The 25,870-nt window shown below is 41.4% G+C and overlaps 1 protein-coding gene across 2 annotated transcripts in view; it reads right to left on the bottom strand.

Annotated features, from left to right (window-relative positions):
• Positions 1–20,848, bottom strand: part of PPP3CA (protein phosphatase 3 catalytic subunit alpha) — a 304,539-nt gene extending 283,691 nt beyond the window's left edge. For both annotated transcript variants that reach the window (XM_040625167.1, XM_040625168.1), the window contains exon 1: positions 20,443–20,848. In XM_040625167.1, the coding sequence (XP_040481101.1) occupies positions 20,443–20,833 (391 nt within the window). In that variant the 5' untranslated portion in view covers positions 20,834–20,848. The remainder of the gene's footprint in view (positions 1–20,442) is intronic.
• Positions 20,849–25,870: the final 5,022 nt, after the last annotated feature.

The raw sequence follows: 25,870 nt of genomic DNA, 5'->3' as shown, positions 1-25,870 counted from the left end.
AGGAGCTGGGATCATTTGTTGTTGTCATCTGGCATGAAAACGACGGAACCCTTCCAAGGATACCAAGGACCAGTGAACTAGCCCCCAAGATGGGAATAACACAATGAAAACAAAGGCAAGCAGCCTGGTAGCAAGGCTGCGCAACGCTTCAAAAGTAAAAACAAGAAAATTTCATTGTATGCAGGAAACAAGAGAAAATTGAAGAGTCAAATGGCAGAGTTCAAGTGCCAAGCGAAAGGTGTTTTTAGCAGCAATGCTCTGTGCAGAAAGGGGAAAACCAGGCCAACCAGAAAGGCAGCTGTTGCAACAGAAGATGTCTTAACTGCAAAGACCATTTATAGTCATTTCCCCTGCAGAAGGTTGGCCCTCTCCCCCAACCCTGATTAAGAATAAGAAATCCTTGTTTCATTTGTCCTTTAGTACTTCTGACTCAGAACCCTTGTCAAATGAGCTCTTTTGAACACATTTTGACTTTCAGGTTAAATGTTAAATAAATAATATAATAGTCACTCTCTTCACATAGCAACTTTTCCTATGCCAACAAAAACATGCCTAATCTTGCCCATAAAAAAATAGATACCATAGTCTATTCCAAATGCAAGCAATAAAGAAGGAATATATTTAGTTGACATTACAACTCTGAAGAGGGGGGCATAAAAAGACACAAAAACATTTTATTGTAGAAAAATTTCAATGTTACTAGTACATGATTTCTGCTACACTTGTCATATTTATGTACATATATGCACACGATGTATTTAATTAATGAAAAAAGTATCAGAAATAAGTAAAAATAGAAGTGCATGTCTCCTTAAGACCATTAAAACTCACACTTCTGCCACAATTTGGTCATCTGTGAAATAAAGGCACTGGGCTAAAATGTAATCTTTAGCTCCCTTGAAGTATCCACATTTGATGGTTCTTATGTTCCAGTGACTCCAGGCCTACTGTGCTGGCCTCCTAATCTGTCTGCCACATTTCCTCCATGTCTAAAGCCATTCTTCAAATGAAGCCAAACCGTAAAATGCTCCTAATCTAATGAATAGCTTTAAAAATACTCAAACGTGCTACTACAGGGCTTTTGGGAAAGCAATTATTTTAAAGACTAAAATGTGAATTTCTTCAGTGTATCTTATTCAAGGAATTTAAAGTACTTCAACAAACTCAGGTTAATTGTGTCTGTGTGGTAAGTGTTACCTGCCCACCCCCTTTTCAGTCAAGGGTGGACTGATTAACCCACTTACCCAATGTAATAAGGAATAAATGGAGTCAGAATTTATGCCTGAACATTTTGTGTCCCTGATCTAATCAGGGATGCAATTTCCCTGAACAAAAATCCTGTTTTAACCGAAAGAATCTCTCAAATGTGAAAACCATTAGGATAAGGGTCTATGCGTTCATTTACAGGCCACCTCTACTCTTTGAGGTATGTAATTTTTATAACAGGAATATCAGCAGCAAAATCTAATGTAGTGCTTACGACATTCTTTCAGGCGCTTTACAAATATATTGATTCATTTAATCATCTCAACAACTCTACAGGTAGGTGCCATTATTACCCTGTTTCACAGATTTAAAAAAAACCAAACTACTGAGGCAGATAGTTAACTTGCTCCTGGTCACACAGCAAGTAAGCAGCAGAGCCAGGATGCAATCAATGCAGGCAGTTTGGCTCCAAGAGCGCATGCTCTAAACCGATCCACCATATGCAACTCCGGGTAAGGAGTACGAAAGTATCCATTCTCTCCACTGTTCAGTTTCCTTCTACTACTTTGTTTGGTTGCGCTTACTAAGCACTCACTAACTGCAGCTGAACGAACAAAATCTATGCCTGGAACTAGAGACACTGACAACGTAAAGCAAACATCCACATCCACACAGGAAAAAAAAATAAGAACAGAATTAAGATATTTAGATTCCTATCTAGAGTAACCCCATGAGTTTATTTAATGATCTTGGTCCAGTTTTTATACATTTGGTATTTCATATCTCCCTGCTTCCCTCTGCCTAATTCTTCACCCAAAGGAAAAAAAATGGAACAAAAACAGACAATATATTTTGGCAGTATTTTCATTCCCTAGTGACAAGGAAGGATAAGAACAGTGAGGAGGTTCAGTCCTGCATCAAAGGGAATTATTTTCTATAGAGTTATCAATTACCATCACCAAAAAAGAGTAAGCGTAAGCCCAGAATTTCTTTCATCTTCAATTCTCATTCATATTGATGGCATCATTTTCAATATATGATTTGCGAGACGAAATTCTTTGTTCAAAGTAGCTGAAACAGAAAGGAAAGATACTCTAGTCCTATTAAACCAGTGCATTTTAAAGCCTGGCCTAATATAAGAATCACCTGGGAGACCTAAAAAAAAAAAAAAAAATGATGCTGGGGCCTCACCTCAAGAGTTTAATTTAATTGGTCAGGGACAGGACTAAGCATTGGTAGCTTTAAAAGTTTTCCAGGTGACTGGAAAGTGCAGCGACACTTGGGAGGCACTATTTAAATGCTACCCAGGGCTCGCCAAACTTTAATATGATATACATCACCTAAAGATTTTATTTAAAATGCAGATTCTAATTCAAAAGTTCTGGGGTATGGCCTGAGGTTGTAATTCTCCCATGCTCCCAGGCCATGAGATGCTGCTGGTCTATGGACCCCACTTTGAGCATCAACCTTCTATTCCTCCATCAATGCATTATTATACTTAGTATTAAAGGTGAGAAGTGATAGAACAGAAACTACAATATAAGGTAATGCGTGTATTTTACTTCTATGTAAAAAGATAATTATCTTTAAAAAGTAACTTGAACCCACAAGAAATGATTATATAGCACAGGGTTCCATGAACTAAATGAACTAATATGCATGAATTCCTAGCCCAGAATCAGTACTCAATAAGGATTATCTGTTTTATTACTATCTTATTAATAAATGAGCAGCAAACGATGACCACCCATATCAAAAACACTCAACGATGATATGTAACTTGTTTTCTGTAAAAATATGGCTTCTACTTGCTCACAGTGTTCATATTATGTTTCTCTCCTGTACCGAGAACATCTGGTACAGAGATAAAACATTTGTTCTCGAGTTGAAATTTGCACTACTGATAACAGGATATCTGGGATCAGCTTTAAAATACTTCAGCAAAGAAAAAGAAAAGAAAAAAGGTATAGGTAAACCAAATGTAGCAAAATTTGGGATCTCAATGCTTAACGTGTGGAATAGGTATACCGGGTTAATTGCTCTCTTTTTTCAACTTCTATGCACGCTTGCATATCCTTCAAAATAAGTTTTAAATGTTCTGTTTTTGGATCTCAGCTTCAACACTGAGTAGCTCTGTGATGATGAACAAATAACTTTCCTGACCCACACTCTCCTCTTCAGTAGAACAGGGTGCCGCATCAACCGCCTTACAAGGGTGACTACAGGGAATAAAGGAAACGGCAATTAAATAAACAAATAAATAACTGACACCAAGCAGGTCACAACATAAAGATAAATTTAATTTTAACCCAATGGGTCAATTTAAAGAGACATAAAAAAGAGTAGTAAACATCGGAAACAGCAACAAGTATGGGGCACCTGGCTGGCTCAGTTGGAGGAGCGTGCAACTCTTGATCTCAGGGTAGTGAGTTTGAGCCCCACTTTGGGTGTAGAGATTACGTAAATAAATAAGACTTTAAAAAAGGAAGGAAGGGAGGAAGGGCGAGCAACAAGTAGCATATAGTGAATTCTCCAGAATGCACGTCCTGAGATAAATCCATAAAAAGGTTTCGTGCATGGCAACACAAATCAGCTAAGGGTGACCTATAGGCAGACACCACTTGTAACTGCTTCATTATTGCCCTGACTACAAGTAACGTGGCTTTTCCTCCCACTCACTCCCTTCAGTTATGAAAATCTCTGAACAGTAGCTGGGGATAGCAGTGCAGGAGGAAAGTAATGTCTTGAATACATGCCAAATAATCAAAAGCAAAATATCACTTCTGGTGCTATCTCTTCATAGGACAGAAGTTCAAATAAGAGCAGATGGTACCTTTATTATCTGTAATGTAATTACAACATGATTACATAATCATTTAAAAATATCCATTATTAGAGATAACTCCATCATTCCAGAAAGGAATCATTCACAAAACCTCACAGTTGGACACCCTGCAGAGAAGGAAAGTGCACGATTTCATAATACACAGTTTAGCATAAGAGTGAAAGGAAAAAAATTATTAAAAATAGTGGCTGTACTGAAAACAATTTATGAACATTTCCATTTCTTCAGAATATGTAGAAGCAATGCCATATTGAGTCTCACTTGTGTCCATTCCGACTGAGTGGTAATCAAATAATGTAACAGAAGGGACTCCGAGGGACATGCCTCTCCTCCAAAATCCCACAATCTGGAATGTACTACAAATATGTTAGCCTCCTTCATTAGTTCAAGAAAGAGCAAAAATAGGTGAGTTCAGAAGTTGTATCTACCAGGGGAATTCTCAAAAGAGGCACTCTCTAAGTTAACCTTCTGCCTCGCAATTACACTCTTAGGATACAAATGAAAGCCATATTTAAAAAGCGTATTTCTTACATATTGTTCACAGTGTTCTCCCAAGGCACAAATAGAATGCTCAGTCATTGGTTATTTTACTTAGATATTCCTTTCTAAATATAGACTTACCTGTTATTTTTTCCTATACTAATAACATTCAAATTATCTATGTGTACAATAATAAACACTAGGCATAACTGTATCTCAGTACCAATTTCCTTAGAAGGTAAACCTTATTTCAGTCAAGGTCTAGGCCAAGCATTGAAATAAACACACACAGCAGAAAAGTTGTAATACATATTTTGTTTTTTCAGGCCATGAAATGCCTTACACTTCAATATGTATAAATTAACAAAACAAGAATTGTCAATAAAACGCCCTAGTTGTACTGGTACCTAAGAATAAAAGTTATTCAATTTTTTTTTCTACGTGTTAATGAACACCTTTAAACAACCATCAAATAAAGGTCATATTTGAAGTCCAATGTTCACAAAAATGTCACAGGGGGAAATATGGAGAGGAAAAAGGAAATACGAACCCAAGCTGATTCCAGCAGGGAAGAGATCTTCCCACATACAGAGGTATTGGCCATGAAGCAAGGGAAAGCCCGAGGCCTCAGAATGAAGTCGAAGCTTCCTGAACTTACAGACTCAGGGAATCAGGGCAGGGTGCTAAATCTCCCCACCTGAGCCAGTGACTGCTACTACATGAACCGCAGGACTTCTCAAAATCAGTCAAACCAGGATCAGTTGGATCAGAAATCTGTTTAGCAATCATGTGAACAAAGAAATAAACCTACTTAATCAACTGCCTCAGAGAAGCATCAAACTTCTGAATCTGAATCATAACCCTTTCTCTTAAATACTTACAACATCAGTTGAAAAGTGTAACTAGGCTAGTCCCAAACATCCGTCAAAGTACAGAAGAGTTATAAGCGGTAAATGAAAAATTCTGATCTCAAAACAATTTGCATTTGCATCTAAAATGTCACAATGAAACCACATAACTCCCTCCTCAAAATGTTTCATGTGACGTCTCCTTGAAGTGGCTTTCACTTTAGCTATGTGTGGCTTCCCTTATTTGCTTTAGTGACAAAAATATGAAAACGAATATAAAGAAGCAAATTCTCTAAAACAAAGGCCAACAGTACATACAATAGCTAGATTTTTTTTTTTCATAGTCTTAACTTACAGGGAAAACTCAAGGTATAATAAAAACACCTTCTTTATGTAACTCACAGCATTTCTGATGTTTTATATTAGTTTGTCCTGTTCCACCATGATTAAGACAGTAATGCCAAGGGGCGCCTGGGTGGCGCAGTCGTTAACCATCTGCCTTCGGCTCAGGGTGTGATCCCGGCGTTCTGGGATCAAGCCCCACATCAGGCTCCTCTGCTGGGAGCCTGCTTCTTCCTCTCCCACTCCCCCTGCTGTGTTCCCTCTCTCGCTGGCTGTCTCTATCTCTGTCGAATAAATAAATAAAATCTTTAAAAAAAAAAAAGCAGTAATGCCAAGTAAATACTAGTTTACAGTCTAGACCCGTTGGGAGCCCTCTAAAATTTCTAAAAAGGAAGCAGAAATACTTGTCCGATAAAAGTGCTAGATTTTTCTCTCACAGAAAAAGCCAATGATAACCTACTAAAATGACTGCCAGCAGTGACAATATTTTAGATAAAAACAAATCCCTAATAAGGTCTACTTTCTATCAATTCACTGATGCTACCTAATGAATCTGACCTTGTGTGCAATTCAAGGTACTGTTATGGTGGGAAAAGCCCAGGATCTGGAGTCAAGACTATTGGAATCCAAATACTGACTCCACTACTTACTTGCTGTGTGACCTTCAAAAGGTACTGCCTCTCCCCTAGCCTCAGAGTTATCAGAAGGATAAAATTATGTAATGCATGTGCAGGGTATATACATTAATATTATTAACATTTTTAGAATAGGAATCTCAAAAATATATAAAGGCACTTAATTACTTATTTATTTACTTTGAGTAAGACCCAATGAAGAAGCAAATTAGCTGACAAGTTGAAGTATTCCCTTCAAATGTAATTATAATGTAATATATTACAAAACAAATGCCAGCAATAAATACACCAACTCTCTAATCATTATTCTTGGAAAATTCATTTCTTCTACTGCCTAAAATGACAAAAGATTAAAATAATCTCAGGGTAGGCAAAAACATTGGACATTTTCTAAAAATTTATCATTCCAAAGTACAATCATAGAAAAATACACTAATTAGTTAAGGAAAAGATCAAGGACAACCAATTATTCAAGCATTCCCCCCCCCTTTTTTTTTGTACAGAAGCCACAAGCTTCTTATTAACACAGGTGGGATTTTTTCCCATGTTACATACGCAGAACCTAAAATAAAGATTTGTAAACTTACTCATCTAAATTGACTGGCTCCAAAAATTCATTTGGTTGCAAAGTTTAGGTAAAAGGCCTAGAAAAATCTACTAAGGACATAAATTGGGGCAAATAACTAAAAGAAGCAAAAGAATCCAGATGTTTGAATAAAAGACCTAAAAAGGCTACAACCAGAGGACAAGGTAAGCCAGATTTAAATCAAACCAAGGCATTCCTTTAAATGTTGTGCTTAGAATTGCATAAAAGAATTATAAAGTCCAGAGTGAAGGAGACTTGGCCTAATAGATCTGCATGAACATGCCTGGGGAGGAGGAGGAGGAGGTCAGGTAGTCCCTAAATCAAGAGTACTAGGAAAAATAATCCAACTTGAACTACATTAATAAAAAGTATGAGAAAATGGAAGCGCCAGTATCATTATGGTTTTGTGATGAACAGGTATATCTTTTCCAATCAATTTGTTTGCTGGGGGAGGGGGGATGGAGGAATATGATTAATTATGTGCCAGGCATCATGCTAAGCACTGGGGAGATGAAGTAGATAAAGGCCTTCCTGGGTAATTTCACAAAGAGAAAATTTTGTTGCAAATGTTTATGATAGATTGTATATACAAAGTATAAGAAGTATGGCAGACAGCTGTGCCTGAGGAGATCAGAGAAATTTTACACACAAGGACACACTAATGAGCAAGAGTGTTCCATACAGAGGTAAAGCAAATACAAAGCTATGGAAAGTATCATTGGGATTTTTAAGTAGTTCAGTTTAGCTCAGTCAACTTTATATAGACCAAACACAGATAAGCATTCAGAATACACCTATAAATAAAAAATGTTCTCTCTGCTCTCAAGAATATAAATTGCAGAGACTTAAATGCAGTACAATATAACACATGCTATATTAAACCTACTTTCCAAAATTCACCCAATAGGGGTCAAATTCCATAATATATAAAGAGTTGCTACAAACCAGTAAGAAAAAGATCAACAACCGAATATGGGATTAGCATAATCGGATGTTCATTTTTATTTTGTTCCAGATATTCATTTTTATATGATTCCTCTAGTGCCGATATGGGAAAATTAATTTAAGAGAAGGGACAAGTTTGAAAGCAAAAAGACTAATGTTGGGAAGCTACTGCAGCACTAGGTGAAATATTTAGAAGATCTGAACTGAATGCAGGTTTACTTAACTGGATGGTAGTGGTAACGTCAACCAGGCTAGGAAAACACAGAAGAAATACCCCACTTTATTTTCACCATACCCATCCACAGCAACTGTTCGGTATAGAGTTTGAGAGAGAGCTCCAGAGAAAAGATTAGGTTACAAATACAGATGTGGTACTCATCGGCCTATAAGCAGTAGTCAACCCTATGTGCGTAACGAGATGAAGCTGCCTGCAAGAACTTGTAAAAAGGAAAGGAACATCAACATTTAGGATTCAGTCGAGAGGAGCTGGTAAATAAGTCAAAGAGGAAATCCATGAAAGCCAATGAAGACAACATTTTAAGAAGAAAGAGGAGGCCCATTATGTCAAATACGACAGAAGCCAGCAACTGGACAGTCACTGGTGACCTTTGCCAATCTCAGAGGTAGAGGATCTCAAACTGCAGTGGATTTGACAATGGGTAGGAGGTGAGGAGTACTTTAATGCAGTTTATTTCTAGAAGCAAAAAGCTTTGCTTTCAAAGGAGCTGTCCAACAATTAAAAAAAAAAAAAAAAACACAACCACCCACAGTGCCTAACATGTATTGAGGACTTCTTTCTGAGCGGGCAGTAAGCCAGGCATTTCAAATACAATTCCTCTCATAGTGACAATAACCTTGCAAAGTTAATACTATAATTTCCACTTCTCAGTAAGAAAAATGGGTTCTGGGTTGTTCCATGACTTCCCCATAGACCCAGAACCAGCACACAGAGAACACAGGATGTAAATGCAGGTTTTGTCCAATTGTAAACCAACGTTCATTCCACACTCTGACGCTGCCTCTTCATTCATCGCTGTAAATATTAGGGGGAGAGGGAACTATTAACCATTTTGTAGGAAGGGGTTTTTTGGTTTGTTTTTTTTTGGAAGATAGTTGAACTCAACTACTTTTAAAGCTTCTTCCACCTTCTATGACCCACGATTCTTTCTCATCCACTCTGCTCACAGGTAAACTACAGCAGCTACAGAATTCCACGTATACTCATCATTCCTTTTGCAGTTCCTTTGATGCCATCCTCACTTACAGATAAGCCCATGTCCTAACATTGTGTTATATATAATACATACAGAAAAAAATTAATATTGCTTCCATTTACTTTTGCCAAAAAATGAAAGTACAACCTATGAAGACAGTTAATCACTCCCTTCCCTGCACTCCACAGCATGTTGCATCTTCTGCTATTAAAGTAATTACCACTGACATTGTGATTTGCTCCCCCCCCCACACACACACACACTGGATAGCAACCTTCAGAGATCGCCTACTTTATTCCAAGCCCCGAGCACACAGCACAGAGCCAGGCAAGCAATGGTGCATATGCACGGACAGGATGGAAGGATGGATGGGTAGATGAATGGCCTGATAAGTGAAGGAAATAATATTTTTTCAACAGCCATTTTATACTCAATAGCTTATTTTATCTATTTGCTAACAGGGATATTACAATTATATCACACTTGAGGGGAGCAGATAGAAAATTGAGTGATACAAGAAGCATGGGATATGAATTATTCAAAAGGAGACATGAAAGTTTACTTTCAAAAAGTCTCCTGAAACACAGGATTTTTCTTGAATTCAAGGCCAAGAGAAATTCAGTCAATTCACCAAATTATTTTTTAGAAATCAGTTATTCACAAAACTTCTTTCAAAGAAGGCCAAGCTCATCCTAAGTAACTAATCATGGAATTTGGGGCATGGCCCCTGGGAGATCTTTGAGGAGAAAAGGCCGCATAGAGCACGTTGAAATCGCCACAGGGCTGCCTCCCTATGTGTTTCAAGATCTATCCAATCGACAGATCTGGCTGGTGAAGGCACCCTCTCCAACCACGCGTGCCAGCCTTTCTTTCTGTCAAGATGCACATGACAGGACAGTCACTTGCACAAAACACAAGCATGCATGAATAATAAACTCTCCTCAAAAACGTTCATGGGAACAGAGCAAACACCACCACAGATTACAAGGGTGTGTAGAACCCCCACTACGATGAAAGGTACATCAGAAGATCAAGAAGACTGCAGGTTATGGAAGATGCCCACCATGACAGCCGCCCTTCCATCCCTTCCTCTCCTACATGAGGAAACACATCAGAATGTAAGGGAAAGTAGTATTTTAGGGTTGAACATGAATCCACCCTCGTTTATATATAGATATTTTAAAATAAGTCCTTTGCAAACTTCTGTACGTTGTTGTCAGTAGCTGTGAATACCTCACAGCTGAGTGTAACACAGAAATGTGTTGTGACACCGTAGTTGGAAGGCACTGGCCTCTTTTTGGCCTCAGTGAAACTTATACTAGTTATCAAATTACAATCGAACTCACTGAGTTAGCCAAACTCAATGGCCCTAGGAGCTGTTTATCAACAACCTTCAAAGACTGGGTGGCAGAAGAGGCAGGTCTGGCTCTGGGCGAGTGGGGTGCTGAGCTGCCTTCGCGGTGTGATTTGCAAAGCAAACAAGGGACTTGGCCTGTCCTCAGTTACCGCGCTAACATCACCATGGTGTCAAGCTATCATGCTGTCTTTATTATTGGTCTGTATTATAAATAAAACCAAGTAAAATGAAAGCAACACCTCCAGAATGTCATGCATCTGCTATTCAGGTTTTCTGGAAAGCTCTTCTTATGGAGCAGGCTAGCTGACACCTGAAAGCTGCAGTCCTGGGAGGTGACACAACCTAAGGGAATCGCAACAGGAAGGACGGGAGGGGTAAGAGCATCATGGCAGTGGCAGTCCTCACCCAGCCAAGGGGCCTCATGGGAGGCATACTAGACTGGGCCCGTCAGTGAAGGACTAAACTTTCAGGAAGTTTAAGGCTCAGCATAAGGACACAGAAGAGCAAAGCAAGGGTGCTTAGACAACCAAGCTCAAGGTGCTGGGGGTTTGATGAAAATAGATTAGCCAAGGTGTACCTGAACTCAGTTCTCCATTTTCCAAAGACCCTAACAATCTATCTGGTTTTTAAGGAAGCCTACAGGGCTGGGGAAGGACCCAGAAATGAGGCCATGTGGGCATAACTAGAAGACTTAAGAACAGTCAAAGTTGTTTTTAACATCAAATAAGCTCTCTTGTGAAATACAGGTAAGGCCCATCTTATGGACTCCTGTGAGGCAATGCTAGGAATAATGACTGTGTACTCCAGAGCATTAGACTGGTATCAACCCTAAGGAAGCACTCTAGCAAGCAGAAATGAGAGCAGGTCTAAGTAAGTAGGGAGCTCCTCACTGCATGTGTTCATGAAACAGTGGGATTACCATCCATCACAGACGCTGGACAGGACATTCTACATTGGGGATGGCCTGGGCTAGATCACTTCCGCACCTTCCAATTTTAAGAGTTTGGTTTCTTTGTTTTGGTTTGGTTCAGACATAGCAAATATAAGAGATAAAACTTTTCCCATTCATCTCTCAGCCCCTCTCACCAGTACAGAATCGGGACTGGCTCCAGGCCAGATGAGGAGTTGATTTCCAAAGTTTCTTCCACTTTCAAAATTTCATAATTTTAGATTTAGATCACATTTACAATGGAAATAAATGAGAATCACTTATTCTCTCCATTCACAAGATTCCCCCATAATCCGTGCCAGTGTTAAATATCCATACTGCTTTTTAAAAAAAGTCACTAAATCCCGGATGCTTCCAAATAGGGTTTTCTCTTATTCAGTTGATAGTGGTGATAATGTGTGAGTGTGATCCACTGTAGAAAGAGACTTTTTAATACCTGAAATCTATAAATTACCAATCTTTTCTTATTCAGACTGAATAATCTCTCAGTTCCTGTCATAATTTTAAGTTCTTAATCATTTGCGGAAGGGGGAGGAAGCTTTTTTTGTTGTTTTTTTAAGATACTGAAAGTTTTCTACACCTATTTCTGAAAGTGCATATCAAATGAGTACTCAAACAGAATTCTGACCAGAGGTGAAGGCAACAGATTCCTCCTGACTGCTGAATGCAAATTGGCAGAAGCTGACAACGATGTGATTTTATGTGGGAAACTACAGTTTCCCTAGCCTTCAACTCCTTGAAGGAAAAGTATTTTTGCACTAGGGAAACAGATGAAATCCTAGCCCATAAATGGGAGCTTGGACAGCCCTGGCAGTCTGCTTTAGTGGGGAGGCATCTGACCAACTAGGGCTAGCAGGTCACTGGTGCTCTGTAAGGACCAGGTTGAGAGCAGGTGCCTCGCCATACCCCCTTCCCGGCTGACGTGGATCCCAGGACTGAGCTTTTACAAGAACATTCACCACGTACACGTGCCATCCGGAGAGCTGACTCAGGAGCAGCCTGTACTCACGTGATGTGCTTGAAGATTTTTTATTAGTGTTACACAGAAATCTTTTTTTCTAGGCCTGCAAGTATGTTTTACATCTCTGTTCTGATTCCTGTCTTAGCTCTTATTCATTTGCATTTGTGTATTTTTCTAAGCAATGTAACTGTGCAGCCTACTCTGAGCCTCCCAGAGACCTGTCATAGTTGTTCTCCTTCACCAGTCCTCCTGAAGAAAAAAATCATCACCCACCTTTGAGAAACTTGACCTACACCCCCTCTGACTGACAATGACCCACTGAAAACTAAGCACATCCTGCTCGTTATGCTTCTGCAGGTTTTCTACTGGGCAAAAAACATATAGGCTCAACTAAAGAAAGCAAGCTCAGGCAAAAAAAAAAAAAGAAAACCCTTCTACAGAATTGGCACTTACGAATCAAGAAACTCGCCAGAAGTTTGTGAGCTGCCCATGATTTAAGATCCACAAAATTTCAAAATAGAAAAGAACCCTATAATTTAGAAATTTAAATCCCTCTTACCCTTTATCTGTTATTCTGTTCATTTAGCAACCACTTACCGAGGGTCTAATCTACAGTAGGCATGGTGCTAGGGCTAAATATGCAAAGATAAGTGAAGCCAGGCCGCACTCTCCTGGGCTCTCCACTTCCTGGGAAGGAGGCAGATAGGTAAACAAATCTTCACAGAGCATGCTCTATTCAAGGTGTCCTCCATGACAATGAAGAGGCTGAGTCCCTTTATTCCAGTTGAAGATATCAGGAGACGTGGGTCCCAGAGGAGGTGACATTTGAACCAAGGCTCAAATGATGAGAATTAGGTGATGAGAACTGTTACCATGACAATAATCAAACCCACACAGAGAAGGTACGCATGTACTTTATTAACATTAAATATGCATAGCAGACCAACAATGCCAGGTGTAATGAAAAAAAACTTTAATTCCTTTGTCAAAAACAAAATAATAATGATAATAATAACAACACAAACTTGGAAGTCCTGACTCAGGTTCTGTCATTGTGAGAGAATATAGTGTGCTTTTACTTTAATTTGATAAAATGGCATAGCTTACAGGATGTTTAAAAACAAATGTCAACGGATGGCTTAAAGCCCACTTAGGACAATATAAGAAGTCAGCAGAGTTGGTGCCACATTTTTTTAACTTCTCATAGCCCATATATCTTCCCACTGGATAGAATCCAATGACATTTGGGGGGCCAGAGGAGGGCAGAAGGAGGGCAGGAGGTTATGCTGAAGAAGGCTGCATTTCTGAATTACAAAAGCATTACAGAAAATGATAAATCAAGATGTAAACAAAGGAAGAGGGTTTTTTCTGGTCTTGGTTTTGTTTGTTTGTTTTTTCATGGAATTTGCCAGGTCCTTTTCTCTTCAAGTCCAAATCTAAACAATAATTAAAAAATATATATCACCCAATATGTCAAACACTGAGTGATTAACATATTTTTTCTCACCTGTCAAAAACCGATCAGTCTATGGGGAAATACAACAAAAACTGAAAGAAAGCTTTCCAGTTCAAGCTAATGTGTTACAGTGAAAAGGATTTAGCCTTTTAAACTCAACTGGCATAAAGCCAGCCCAAATGACCAAACAACAAAACTGCCCTCGATCTAATTATATCACCTTATTAATACCTCCTTCTCATACTGTATTCCCTGACATGGCTGGAGAAGGAAGCATTCCAATGAACCACACAGTCATCATATAGAACCATTTATAAAGAATCAGAATATAATGAGCTCAAAATAAACATATAATTTGTCTCCATTTATTGCTTTAGGAGGCACACGTGGGAACTGTGCAATGTCCAAAGTCATTTGACAAGAACTGGTACAGTGCATAAGAAGCAAGGCACTGAGCCAGGCACCGCTGGTTCAGTGACCAAAGTTTTCAAACTAAAACTCTGAATATACATATTAACAAATAATTTTATGTAGCTTCCAAAGCATATGCAGCATCCTGGGAGACACAGTTTAGACACTGACATTCTAGAATCTCCAAAACATTCTAATGCTACATAGAGACCACTGAACATTTTAAATCAGAAGTAGTAGCTCCTCCCCCCAAAAAATAAAAAATAAACTGGATCTAGACAGTTACTATAAGAAGAGACTCTAAGTCTTAATAATCTTAGACCTGGTGGGATTTTTTTTTAATTTAGCTTCATATAAATAAAACTCTCTGTCTCAACATCAACCATCATTCTTCTGGTTTTATAACTGTAGAAAGGTACCTGAAACTGACAAACATTGTAAGGTGGTATGTCATAATCTGGAGGCAGCTGTTAACATAAATCTCTGGTATCTATTGGTTTGTTTTGCTCTCTGCAGACATTTGCAGAATTTCTAGTTCCAGGAGATAGTTCATAGAAAGTCAGAGAGACCATCATATTTTGCTGTGAAGCAAAAGCATGGGTTAAGGAAGTAATAAGATAAAGAGAAAATTCTATTTCTCTCTATGATGGTCTTACAAAGGATACATCTAATTCCAAAAATTTAGTATTTTAATAACCAATTACTGCTTCCTCAGTTTTTGTTTTTAATTTCAAGGTTTCAGCTACTTCATGTACATTTGGGAAATGGATTTGAGATCCTAGCCATTGGTCTAGGTCCTCAAGCTGACAGTCCATCTGATTTAAACCATTATTCAGAACACCTAACAGTAGAGGAATATGAAATATTTTATTTGACTTCATATGAAATATAATTGATGGCTTATCATTGATACAGAAGATGGAAATATGGTAAAAATAAAATGAGTTAAAAATACTGAAAATATCAAGACTACTAAAGACGTAGTTTATAAACTGAAATCGTGTTTCAGTGCCTACATTCCCACCTGATGACTCTATTTTTAAAAAAAGGAGTGAATACCCTAAGAGGCATTGACTGGTATTTTCGGTTTGATCGTTCTCTAAAAATTAATAAAATCCCCAAACCAGACCAACTGTATGGGCCATTATCTGTAGTTCAGACAAAGAGGCTTATGGTAACAACCTTCAAAATAAAAGTAAATAAAACTTTTTCACAGAATATGCTATTTGTATTTCTGTGTATATACCTGAAGAGAAAATAATGTTTACCAGCTTTCCTTTAGTAAACCTCATGCCAAGATCAAACCAGATTATAACATTTATCATGAGAATTTATATTTCTGCTAAATACACAGATATAAAAGCTTCTTCTCCTATTACAGCTATTTTTTATAGCCAGTAATTCAGTAAAGTGAAATTTGAAATAAATTGTGATAGCTTAAATACACCAAAAGAAGTCACAGTTTCAAACAGATTTTCAAGAGAGAAGAGCATCTCTGCTAAAGGAAAGAATGTGCTCACACTTACCTGCATTCTAGTCCCACCTGTGACCGACCATTCTATCTATTCTGTCTCCATTTCTTCAACTATAAAATAAATGCCACCATAAGCTACTGTTGTAGACCCAAGGCATTCACAGATTTCAATATTAATTGTTCTGACTATTCTTGAGTGACCCTGAAAATACATTTACACAGTGTCATTTGTAATTCTGTGTCAGCAGTGACTGAACTGCCATTCCCAGGCGAGGGGAGCAAGCGTGACCACTCGGGCCCTCAAATTCCACTTGAGGACCCTCTGGCTCCCACAAGTGAGGGGCGAGTATGATTTTACACTTAAGGAAAATAGCATGTGACTTATAAAATATAACAGGGCAAGTACAGAAAGATGGAATTCAAAATCTCACTATATCTCTCTTGAATATCAAGAAAGTTGCTGAAAAAAGTAATATGATTTTTTGTGTATATACCAAAGTTCCAGATCATGAATCATCCTCATTCTCTATAGTTCTGGAGTGTCCAATATTTTCACAAAACTTTCAAAATAGTAGTTTAACTGGATTTGCTAAAAGGAGGGTATGTCTAGAAAAATGCCATTTTCCAATGAGGTCACTCTAAATGGATTCTTTATTTGGTTTCATAATTAGTTCCAACTTTACACATGGCTGACACAGAAAAGATAAGGAAAAGTATAAGAAGCCAATTATAAAAGTTATAAGTGGACAGTATATCAAAGTCATTTTCATATTTCTAAGATTATAAATAAGAACACGTTGTACTTATAGAAACAAATAGACTTAAAAAACAAAACAGACTGAAAAAGGCATATTTTTAAACTAATATAAACAAATGTTGGAGTAAACCTCTAACTAGATTCTAAGGTGTTACTTCTTTCACATTTTAACTGTATGTCTTAAAATACATGGCTCATTTAAATGAGAGGTTTTTTACCCCAGTTTCCAAAAACATATTATTTTTTAAATGTTAATCTTCTAATTGATGGCCTTTTAGAATCACTGGAATTTCCCTGAATCACAGTCTCAATTGTTGCCTTAACCCTTAAGTTTACAAAGGGTTTTGAAAACCATGCATTTTTGTTATATTTACTTTATAGTAGAAATCCTGAAAGAAAATACTAATGAATAGATTAATCTAATTTGTAATTAATAGCATTAACTTACATGCTATTCAGTATGCCCTGAAAAGAATCTGTGCTGTTAAGTATACTAACCATGCCCAAATAGTGTTGTTTATAGTATTAGATTAGCAGAACCCTTTCTTCACATCCAGTGCTGATGTAAACTTTAGCCACCAAACACTGACGTTTAACAACACTGAATTAATGAGGTTTTACTGTACTCAAATGGAAAACCAGATACATAGAATATGCACGGAACAACTGAACTGACGGTAATAAATCTAAGTAAAATAAATTCACAATGAGCTCTTCTTGACACACCACAAAGAAATGCCATTATTTAATACTTTGTTTCAAAATCCAAACATGATGATTTTTACTGATGTAGCATATTTTTATTTTCTTCTTAAGCAGTAGTACCATCGCATTCAGCTAGAAACACTGGTGGCTTGAATCCTTGTTTACTTAATATTTTGCTTAGCTACCAGCTTCTTGATTATATGATCTTAGATATCCTTCCAGAATTTCCCTATGCGTATTTTGTCTTCACAAATAGTATATAAGCTGGTAATACAAAGAAAGACAGTGCTTTTTTTTTTTTTAATTCCCCACAGCCAAAAGTAACCTGACACACAGCACAAATTCCCTACCTAGAGTTTTTGAGAAATTCCCCAAAATTCTTCCCATAAATTTACCCCCTATCAACCTGCCATGGTATCTAGAATTTCTACCACTAAAATCAGTTTGGGTTAAGGTAAGAGGTCCATTAGAAAATACTTAGAGATGGGAACAAAGGGAGAGGAAAGAGATGAAACAAAGCAAGACACTCATGACATACAATTTAATTTCCTCTAAGTGTATGACTTTCGCATAGCAAAGTTCTATAGCGAAGAGGGAGTGTTAGGGCCAGTAAAGGAGTTAAAGGCAGGAACAGGCAGGGAGAAATGAACAAAAGCCAAAGTTTGAAATCAGGCCTGTGGAGCACCACTGCAGAGAAAATCCAGACTACGTGGTGCACGGGGGGAAGCGGGAGAGTGGTTATTCTGCTATTTACTCCCCTCCATCTTTTGCCATATAGCTATGCATATATTTTGTATCCTTTAAAAAATATAAAACAATAAATACATCAAATTATTCTGATTCCCAACCAAGGGCATTACCAAGATCTTTTCTATGAATATTTATACTTTCCATTGTTTTTATCCAAGAACAGTCAAAATGAAACAGCACCAGTTTTGCTAAGCGAAGTAACTTTTTTCGTGGGGTAACCTAAATGAATGCTTTTTATCTCCAATGCTGCCATTCCCTTGCATTTTTAAGATTTGGAAAACTGATCAAGGGCTCTGAACACACTCTAGAAGATGCTATGAACCTGAAAAATTGCATAGTTAGTTGAGACTTAAACTCAACCTACCTTTCTAAAGTTGCATTCTGGAAGTACAAATCAAGAAAGCCGTCACATCATGGTATTACTACAAACAAAACCACAAGCACAGCTTTATTTGTAAATAGCAATTTGTCATACAACAAAAGCCAGATGACACTAATGCAGATAACTGTAAACAAACACCATGGCATGCCATGGTAATAATGATCCAAATACTTATTTCTATACGTAACCAAATACTACTATCTATACGTTGTAAAAGGAGAAAAAGCTTAAGGAGCACAAAAATTTCCTCAAGGATAATCCTTTTCCTGCATTAAAGAGTCAATCTCAGACCACTGATATCAAGTTCTAACAAAATTTAGTCATGGTTCCATGAATTATGTCTTATCTAATTTTGTAAATACAAAAAGTCATTTGGTCATCTGTTTCCCATTCATCATACATGCACTTTCCACTCACTAAGCATGTGTATATGCGGGGAAATGCTATTTCTTAGAGAACTGATCATCAAAATAGACTACCATTTCAAATAATTAGTTATAAAAGTCATAGATGTGACAATATATTGGATCCACCTTTCGATAATGCCTTTTAGGCCAACAATATAAGGTCTGTAAGAAAGCATAAGAAAAATAGCATGCCCACTTTAAAATTAGGATGTCAATAAAACTTTTTTCTATAAACAAAATTTCACATTCAAAATTCACATCAAGATCCTTATCAAAACAAATGTAAAATTACCTTTTCCTATTTTGAGACTTTCCTATGTTCCTATATTATCCACATGTGCATTTCAGTTCTGCAAAAATATGTAAATCATTTTTTGGAATTATGGGGGGGGTGTATTTACAATAAAGAGCCATTTATGAAAATTTATAAAAATATTTTAATATAGCATTGGAAAAAAGCAAGGCAAAATAGGCACAGAATGGATGAATGGGCTCCTTCACATTAATTGGTAAAGACACCGAGCCAGAATGTATGGACAATTATTTTTACATTCTTCTCCGCGTCACAACTTTACATTTACAGGGAGAAGCCACACTTTGTGACTGAAAATAGAAAACCTGAACTTATGTGTGCACATATGAATGTTTTTAAATTGTGGACACATTTACTGCTATCATTTGAATCGTAAACTTTACATTGTTTTGAAAACAGGCAATCTAAACATACAGATTGGAGGTACACCTAAACTTCACACATTAGGGAGATACTCTGATAGTTCAGCAAAAAGTCTTAATTTCTGAAATTGTCAACAGAAACTCTTAATACAAAGCATAGTTCTTTTGAATGAATTCGAATTCACTGTTTTAACATGAGGAGCTATGCCTGCAGAAAGAACAGTTGTGCATCTGTAGCCCTACTTCCAGTCATTTTTGCAAAGGTATTTCCTCCTTACTTTGATGAGGCTATGAATACTGCATTCAAGCAGGAATGATTCTAATACAGCCAAAACAAGAAAATATATTTTATTTTCTTAAAAAAAAGAACACAATTTCTCCCATCACTAGGCGCGCGCACGCGCGCGCGCGCACACACACACACACACACATACACACACGCACAACTTTAAAAACTGAGCAAATCTGAATGGAGCAATGGACAGTTCTGACACCCCAGGACTTCTGTATCATGGTCTTACGGCTGCTGAGTTACTTCACCTAAGTGCTCATGGGACAAATGACTTTATTGCCTTGCACTCTACTTGCATGGCCACATTAGATACTATCTCACTTTTACACAGCGCGCACACAGACACAAACACAAATACACACACACAAGCCACACCAGACAGTGATGTTTCCAATTTCAGAGGCCCCTTGCTCGCCTAGCCCATACCCCATCCCTGCTCTGCTCTGGGTCCTAACACCAGGAATGAGGAACACTACTTAATCCTGGCGGATCTGCTCTGTTGTCCCATCCTTCCAGGATTCCTAGGATGGTTCCTCCCCCATTCCACCACGGAACACAACGAGGACGGCGGATTTTCCCAGGCAAGAAAGACCACTGGCGGTCCCCTTCCTCACCCCACGCATCCCGGCTTCTCTTCGCCAGAAACCCCAGAGACAGGAGTATACACGATCCCGGGGCAGGGGAGAGGAGCCAATAACAGGAACCAAATAGCCCGTTAACAAGGGGGTGCCATGGGCATGGAAGAAGCGCGCGGGGTGAGGTTACCACGGGGGAGGTGTGCTCCAGCGGGGAACCATTCAAGAGCAATGACAGGTCGGCGGGGGAAGGCTCGGGTGGCGAGGGAGGTTGGAGAACTGCTTTTCTTGTCTTTCTCAGGGCCTGAGGGGGAATCCCGGGGCGGCGGCGGCGGGGCTCTCGGGTCGTTCCCCGCCTCCCGCGGCCCCCGCGCGTTCCCTCGGCCACCCCCTCCGCCTGCGGCCGCCCCCGCCCCGCGCGGAAGGAAGCGCCGGGCTCCCCCCACGCTCTCCCGCTCTCTCGCGAGTCCTGTGCAGGCCCTTTCAGGGGGAGGGGGAGGGGGCGCGGAGGGAATTGCTGCAATGGAGCGCCGAGAGAACCCTGCCGGAGCGAGGCAGTCGGTGGAAAGCCACGGCCACATAAAAATGCCATATTAATTTTTTAAAAGCCATAAATCACCCCTCCCTCTGCAAAAGAAAATCATAAACCCGATCCCATGCAAGCCTGCGAGCAGCCACCCACTTCCTATTTCTGTCACAGCAGCTACACCCTGCCAGCAACCACCCCCCGGGCGCCCCCTCCCGCCACCGCCACCCCCGCCACCGCCTCCCCGCTGCTCAGCCATTTGCCAACTGACGCCCCCGTAAATAAAAATGCCCCAAGTGGGGCCGGGTGGGAGGCTTGGGGGAAGGGCGTGCAAAGGAGGGGGGTTCGAGGGTTGCACAATATCCTAGAAGGTCCGTGGCTGGAGCAAGGAGGGAACCGGAGGCGGGGGGAGGGGAGGCAAGCCGCGAGGGTTCCTGCGGCACACGGTGCACCCGGGCGACCGCGGCGCGCCGCTTACCTTTCACCACCCTGTCGGTCGTCGACAACTTGGGATCAATTGCCTTGGGCTCGGACATCTCCAGCCGCCGGGGGACAGCGACGCGCTGCTCGTCCGTCCTACTGCACACCCCGACCGGACCGGCGGGCCAGACACTCAACGCCGCCGCCGCGCTGCAAACCGCTCGGCTGGAGGTCTGGGCTCTGAGCTGGCTTTAAAGTTACTGCCTTCTCGCGCGTCCCTCCTCCTCCTCCTCCTCCTCCACCTCCTCCTCCTCCTCCTTCGCCGCCGCCGCCTTCACTCCTCCGCCGCCGCCGCCAGCCCCGCCGACTCCGCTTCGGGCTGCGCGTGTGTGGTGGTTATTTATTTATTTTCTAAGCACGCCTCTTGGTTCTTCTTTTATTCTTGGGGGAAGGGGGGTGGGGAGGAGAAGCGCTCACAGGAGCACCCACCCTGGCAAGGAGACCGGGCACCGCGGAATGGAGCCCCACGCGCGCACTCTGCCGAGATTAAGACCGATCACATGGGGAGGGTCGGGGGCGAGAGAGAAGAGGCAGGGCCGCCGATGTCAGTGCCACCAGCCGTGCCTCGGCGTCCCCGGCGGCGGAGAGGCGGCCGCCGCTACTGCTGCTGCTGCTGTTGCCGCCGCTGCTTCCCCACACCAAGCGCTGCCGCTTGTCCGCGGCCGCCGGAGACGTCCCGCCGCTGCGCTCCCCCGCGCTCGTCTCTGCCTCCCCGCGCCGCTCCTTCACTCACACAGGCACAGCCGCGGATCTCGGCAGACACAGTCCCGGGCGCAACCTACCCTCCTCCGCCGCCGCCGCCTCCGCCACCGCGCCCGCCTCCGCCTCCTCCCCTTCCTCCTCCCGGCCCCCGCCTCCAGCGCCTCGGCAGCCTCCACCTCCCTGCGGAGCCAGCCCCTCGCTCCCCGCCCCGACGTCGAAGCTCTGAGCTCCCATTGGCTAAGTTGCGCGTCACTCACTGCTAGGCAGCGGCCTCCCCGCTCGTCCCGCCTCCCGCTCCTCCTCGCTGTCCCCGCCCCCAGCTCTGTTTTCTCCCAGCTGCCAGTCTTATGGGCCTGCCTCCTCCGCCGCCCAGTCCCCGCTCAGGTGTCACTGTTGCTGGCAGGCCGGGATTAGGGAAAGAGAATGGGCAGGGGGTCGCGGCTGGGAGGAGAGGGGCTGTACCCTGCCACCCGCAGCCCCACTTGGCACCCGCCCCTGGACCCCGCACACTCCCCGCGCTGCTTTGGCGACTGTGCCTTGTCGGCTGGGTTAAGCCGCAGTGTGAGTAGCCAAGTGCGGAGGGTGTCTCCGGGTGTGTGCGTGGCCCGCGAGAGGGCAAGAAGGGGGGAGGCAGGGAGAGGAGGGAAGGGGTGGGGGTGAGAAGCTCCGAGAGAGGGCGGAGGAAGGAAGAGCGCGGGGAGCTCCGGGGCCCGCGGCACAGCTGCTGTCGCTGTCGCTGCCGCAGCTGTCCAGGGAAGATCGCCAAAAGGGCGACGAATAAACAACTTACCTTGGGGAGACGGCGCCTAGTGATGGGTGTACGGTGGTTTTTGCTATTGGGTTTTGTTTTGGGGGGGAGGGGGGGCGGTGCGGTGGTTATCAGTGTTTCCCACCCATGCATCCACACCTTCTGAGGAGGGGGCCGCTTCTGAGCGTCGCGGGTCAGGGACGTGGTGGCGGAGTGTGCGGGGCGAGCTTGCCAAGGAGATTGGGGACGCGAGTCCAAGCAACCTCCGGCAACTCTGAGTCACCCAGGGCTGCCCTGCCGATCTCCAGGGAGAAATGAGGGGGCGGGAGACACACCGGAGAGGGTCGCCTTTTCCCTGTTCACACGCGCACGCAGCCAGTGGTCGGGACTGGTGGCACCACACCTCCCTTCCCGGCTCCTTCCAATCATCCGACGTCCCCTTGGTGCTCCGGGTGTGTGCAGGGCCCTGAAGCCCAAGGCGGATCCCCACTCTGGTCCCTTTGGTTGGTGGGAGAATTAAGGAGAGAATGCTAGGCGCAGGAGGCCAGAGAGTGACAATGGCCCGACAGCTCCTTTCTGACCTGCCTGCGCGCCACAAAATGAGCCAATCTCCCTCTGCCCGAAGGTCACCTCCGCTCACTACCCCTCTCTCTGACCAACCGGGCAAGGAGATTGGAGCTTGCTTCTTTGTGAATAACAAAGAGAACTGAATAAATTTCTCACCCTCCATCCTTCCTGTTACATTTCTTAATTCCTCCAATATCAGGTTTTTTTCTTATTTCCTGAATTGGACAATGAGCCCAGTAAAAGGTCTAATAAAAGACTTAGGGAAGCTAGGGGGTAGAGCCAGAAGTGTGTAGGGGACACGGATTAGATTCGAGTTCAAACTCGAAAATAAGTTTGAGAACTTGACTGATGGTGCTGGAGTATGGCTTGAGCAGTGTAGCCTGCAAGGAATAGGAGCTCACAGTAAAAGGCAGGGGAGCCTCCGTGGAGGACTTCTAGCAAAAGGAGACCATGTAGGGTGTGTCCTACATACTCAGGGAGGCTGCCACCAGCTCTAAGATTCTGCTGCCCAATTCACAACCCCAGGATAGTGTGTGGTAATTAGGCAGACAGTGCATTCAATAAATATGTATTGTGTCCTTTTCTATGCCAGACACTGTGGTAGGTAATTTGTGTGGTGTGTGTGTGTGTAGGGTGTGTTGGGGGGGGCAGTTATTTGAAAATGGTCCTTGCCCTCAATAAAGCCTAGAGTCTAGTAAAACTGTCATAAAAATATGAGCTCTGAGAGGCCACTGTATCGCCTCAGGAAGTGGTTGTTGAAAACAGTCTCCTGAGCACCAGCAGCACTAGTTGCTAAGGCAGATTTGGGAAGTTGGTTCCTAGCCAGATGGCACAGAGTGAGGCAGGGATGCCAAGACCTATGGGTGAAGAAGAGAGCCTGCCTGAGAAAAGACCAGGAAACCATGTCCAGCGATGCTCACTTTCAAGGCCCCAATGTTTTATCTCACATATTGCAAACAGAGGTGCAGTTCCCACCGTTATTTGGACACAGTTTTCAGGTTTAGGAAAAACACCTTTGAACCAAGATCAGAAAGCTTAAAATGTCAGCACCATAGAAAAGTTTTATGATACAGATAGGAAATAAAGGCACACCTTTGAGACACACCCTTCAGTCCGCTATAAGTTTGGGACACCTCCTAGCTGAGGTATGTGTGGGGAAAAAAAAGTTATGAATCATAATCACTTTACAACACATCTTATTATCATCAGTCACCTTTAATGCATGTGTATGGTCCCATACTGTTGCAACACAAACACATCTTGGACAAAACTGGACCCTACTCAAAGGAAAACTACACAGCAGAAATTAACTAGGGACTGGTTATCTGAATACCTGGCATACTGGAATAGCCAAATCATCTTTTGTACTGAGATATTTTTTCAGATGTCCTACAATCTGCTGCCATTTTTAAAAATCCTTATTAGACTGTCCAAGTAGTCCTTGATTATATTATCATTTACATAAAATCACCTTATACTTGGAATTTACATTTTCAAGAAGTTACTTCAACAATGTCCTTTGCTTATGAAGAAAAAGAAAGGAGAAAAAAAGTGGCGGGGAGCCCATCGTCACAGAAAACAACTTGCAGTCTGCTAAAAAATTGTATTTCCCTTTGCTTAGTATACTCTCCAGAAAGCTTCTGCCCAGGTAGGGATTCCATTCCTGGGCCTGCTTCTGCTTGCATCCAAGTGGGTGCATGTGACTAGTTCTGGCCAATGGACTATGGGCTGAAGTGTTCCATCAGTTTCAGGCCAAGGCACTTAAGCAGCAATTATGCATTCTTCTTCAGCCAATGAACTCCCACCCTGGAGCTGAATGCAGAGGCTTCTAGAGCACAGGGGAAAGCATAATCCTAAATGCAAGGAGCTGAATGCCTAGATTACCCCACCTACAAGGAAAATCTGCTTTAGACTTTACAAAAGAAGAAATAGATTTTTGCTGTGTTGCTCCATTGAAATCTGAGGATATGTTTGTTGGGGTAGTTATTATTCTCAGACTAATACACAAGAGTTATTATGTTATCTCAAAAAGTAAAATCCAGAATTATTGTGTATCTGTTATATAATAGCATGATCAGAATACCAAAAATATTCTTATTTCTTACACAAGCATCAAAAGTGTACTTTTTGTAAATGAATTATTAACTTACTAGTTGTGTTTTGAACACTTGTTCTGTGCAAGGTACTGTGCTAGATGATGCAAAAATGTATAAAGAATTCAAAGATTTAGTCCCCTCATTCAAGGATGTCCAAGTCTTGTAATTTAAGAATTGTACACATATTTGTAAACATTTAGGTGTGAGGTGCTACTTCCTTTCCCTGTTGGAGAACTCAAACTAATTTTACTATTCAGTTCATCTAAATTAATTATGAAGATAAGTATGTGTGCAAAAAAAACTGAAGATTTGGAGTGATCGATGCATTCAAGTGTCCATGTAACAGCTTATTTCCATTGGTGCAAATCAGGGTAGATGAACAATATTTTAGTTTGCTGTTAAGTGCTCTGCTGAATCTTGAGACATTTTAGTTTTGAAAAAAATAAAGATGTATTTTATATCCTGTTTTGAGAATAACCTGCTTTTGAAACTTTGGACT

Source organism: Ursus maritimus, unplaced genomic scaffold, assembly GCF_017311325.1.
Source record: "Ursus maritimus isolate PB19 unplaced genomic scaffold, ASM1731132v1 scaffold_8, whole genome shotgun sequence".
In the NCBI taxonomy this organism is placed as follows: domain Eukaryota; kingdom Metazoa; phylum Chordata; class Mammalia; order Carnivora; family Ursidae; genus Ursus; species Ursus maritimus.
This window is presented reverse-complemented; position numbering and strand designations above follow the sequence as displayed.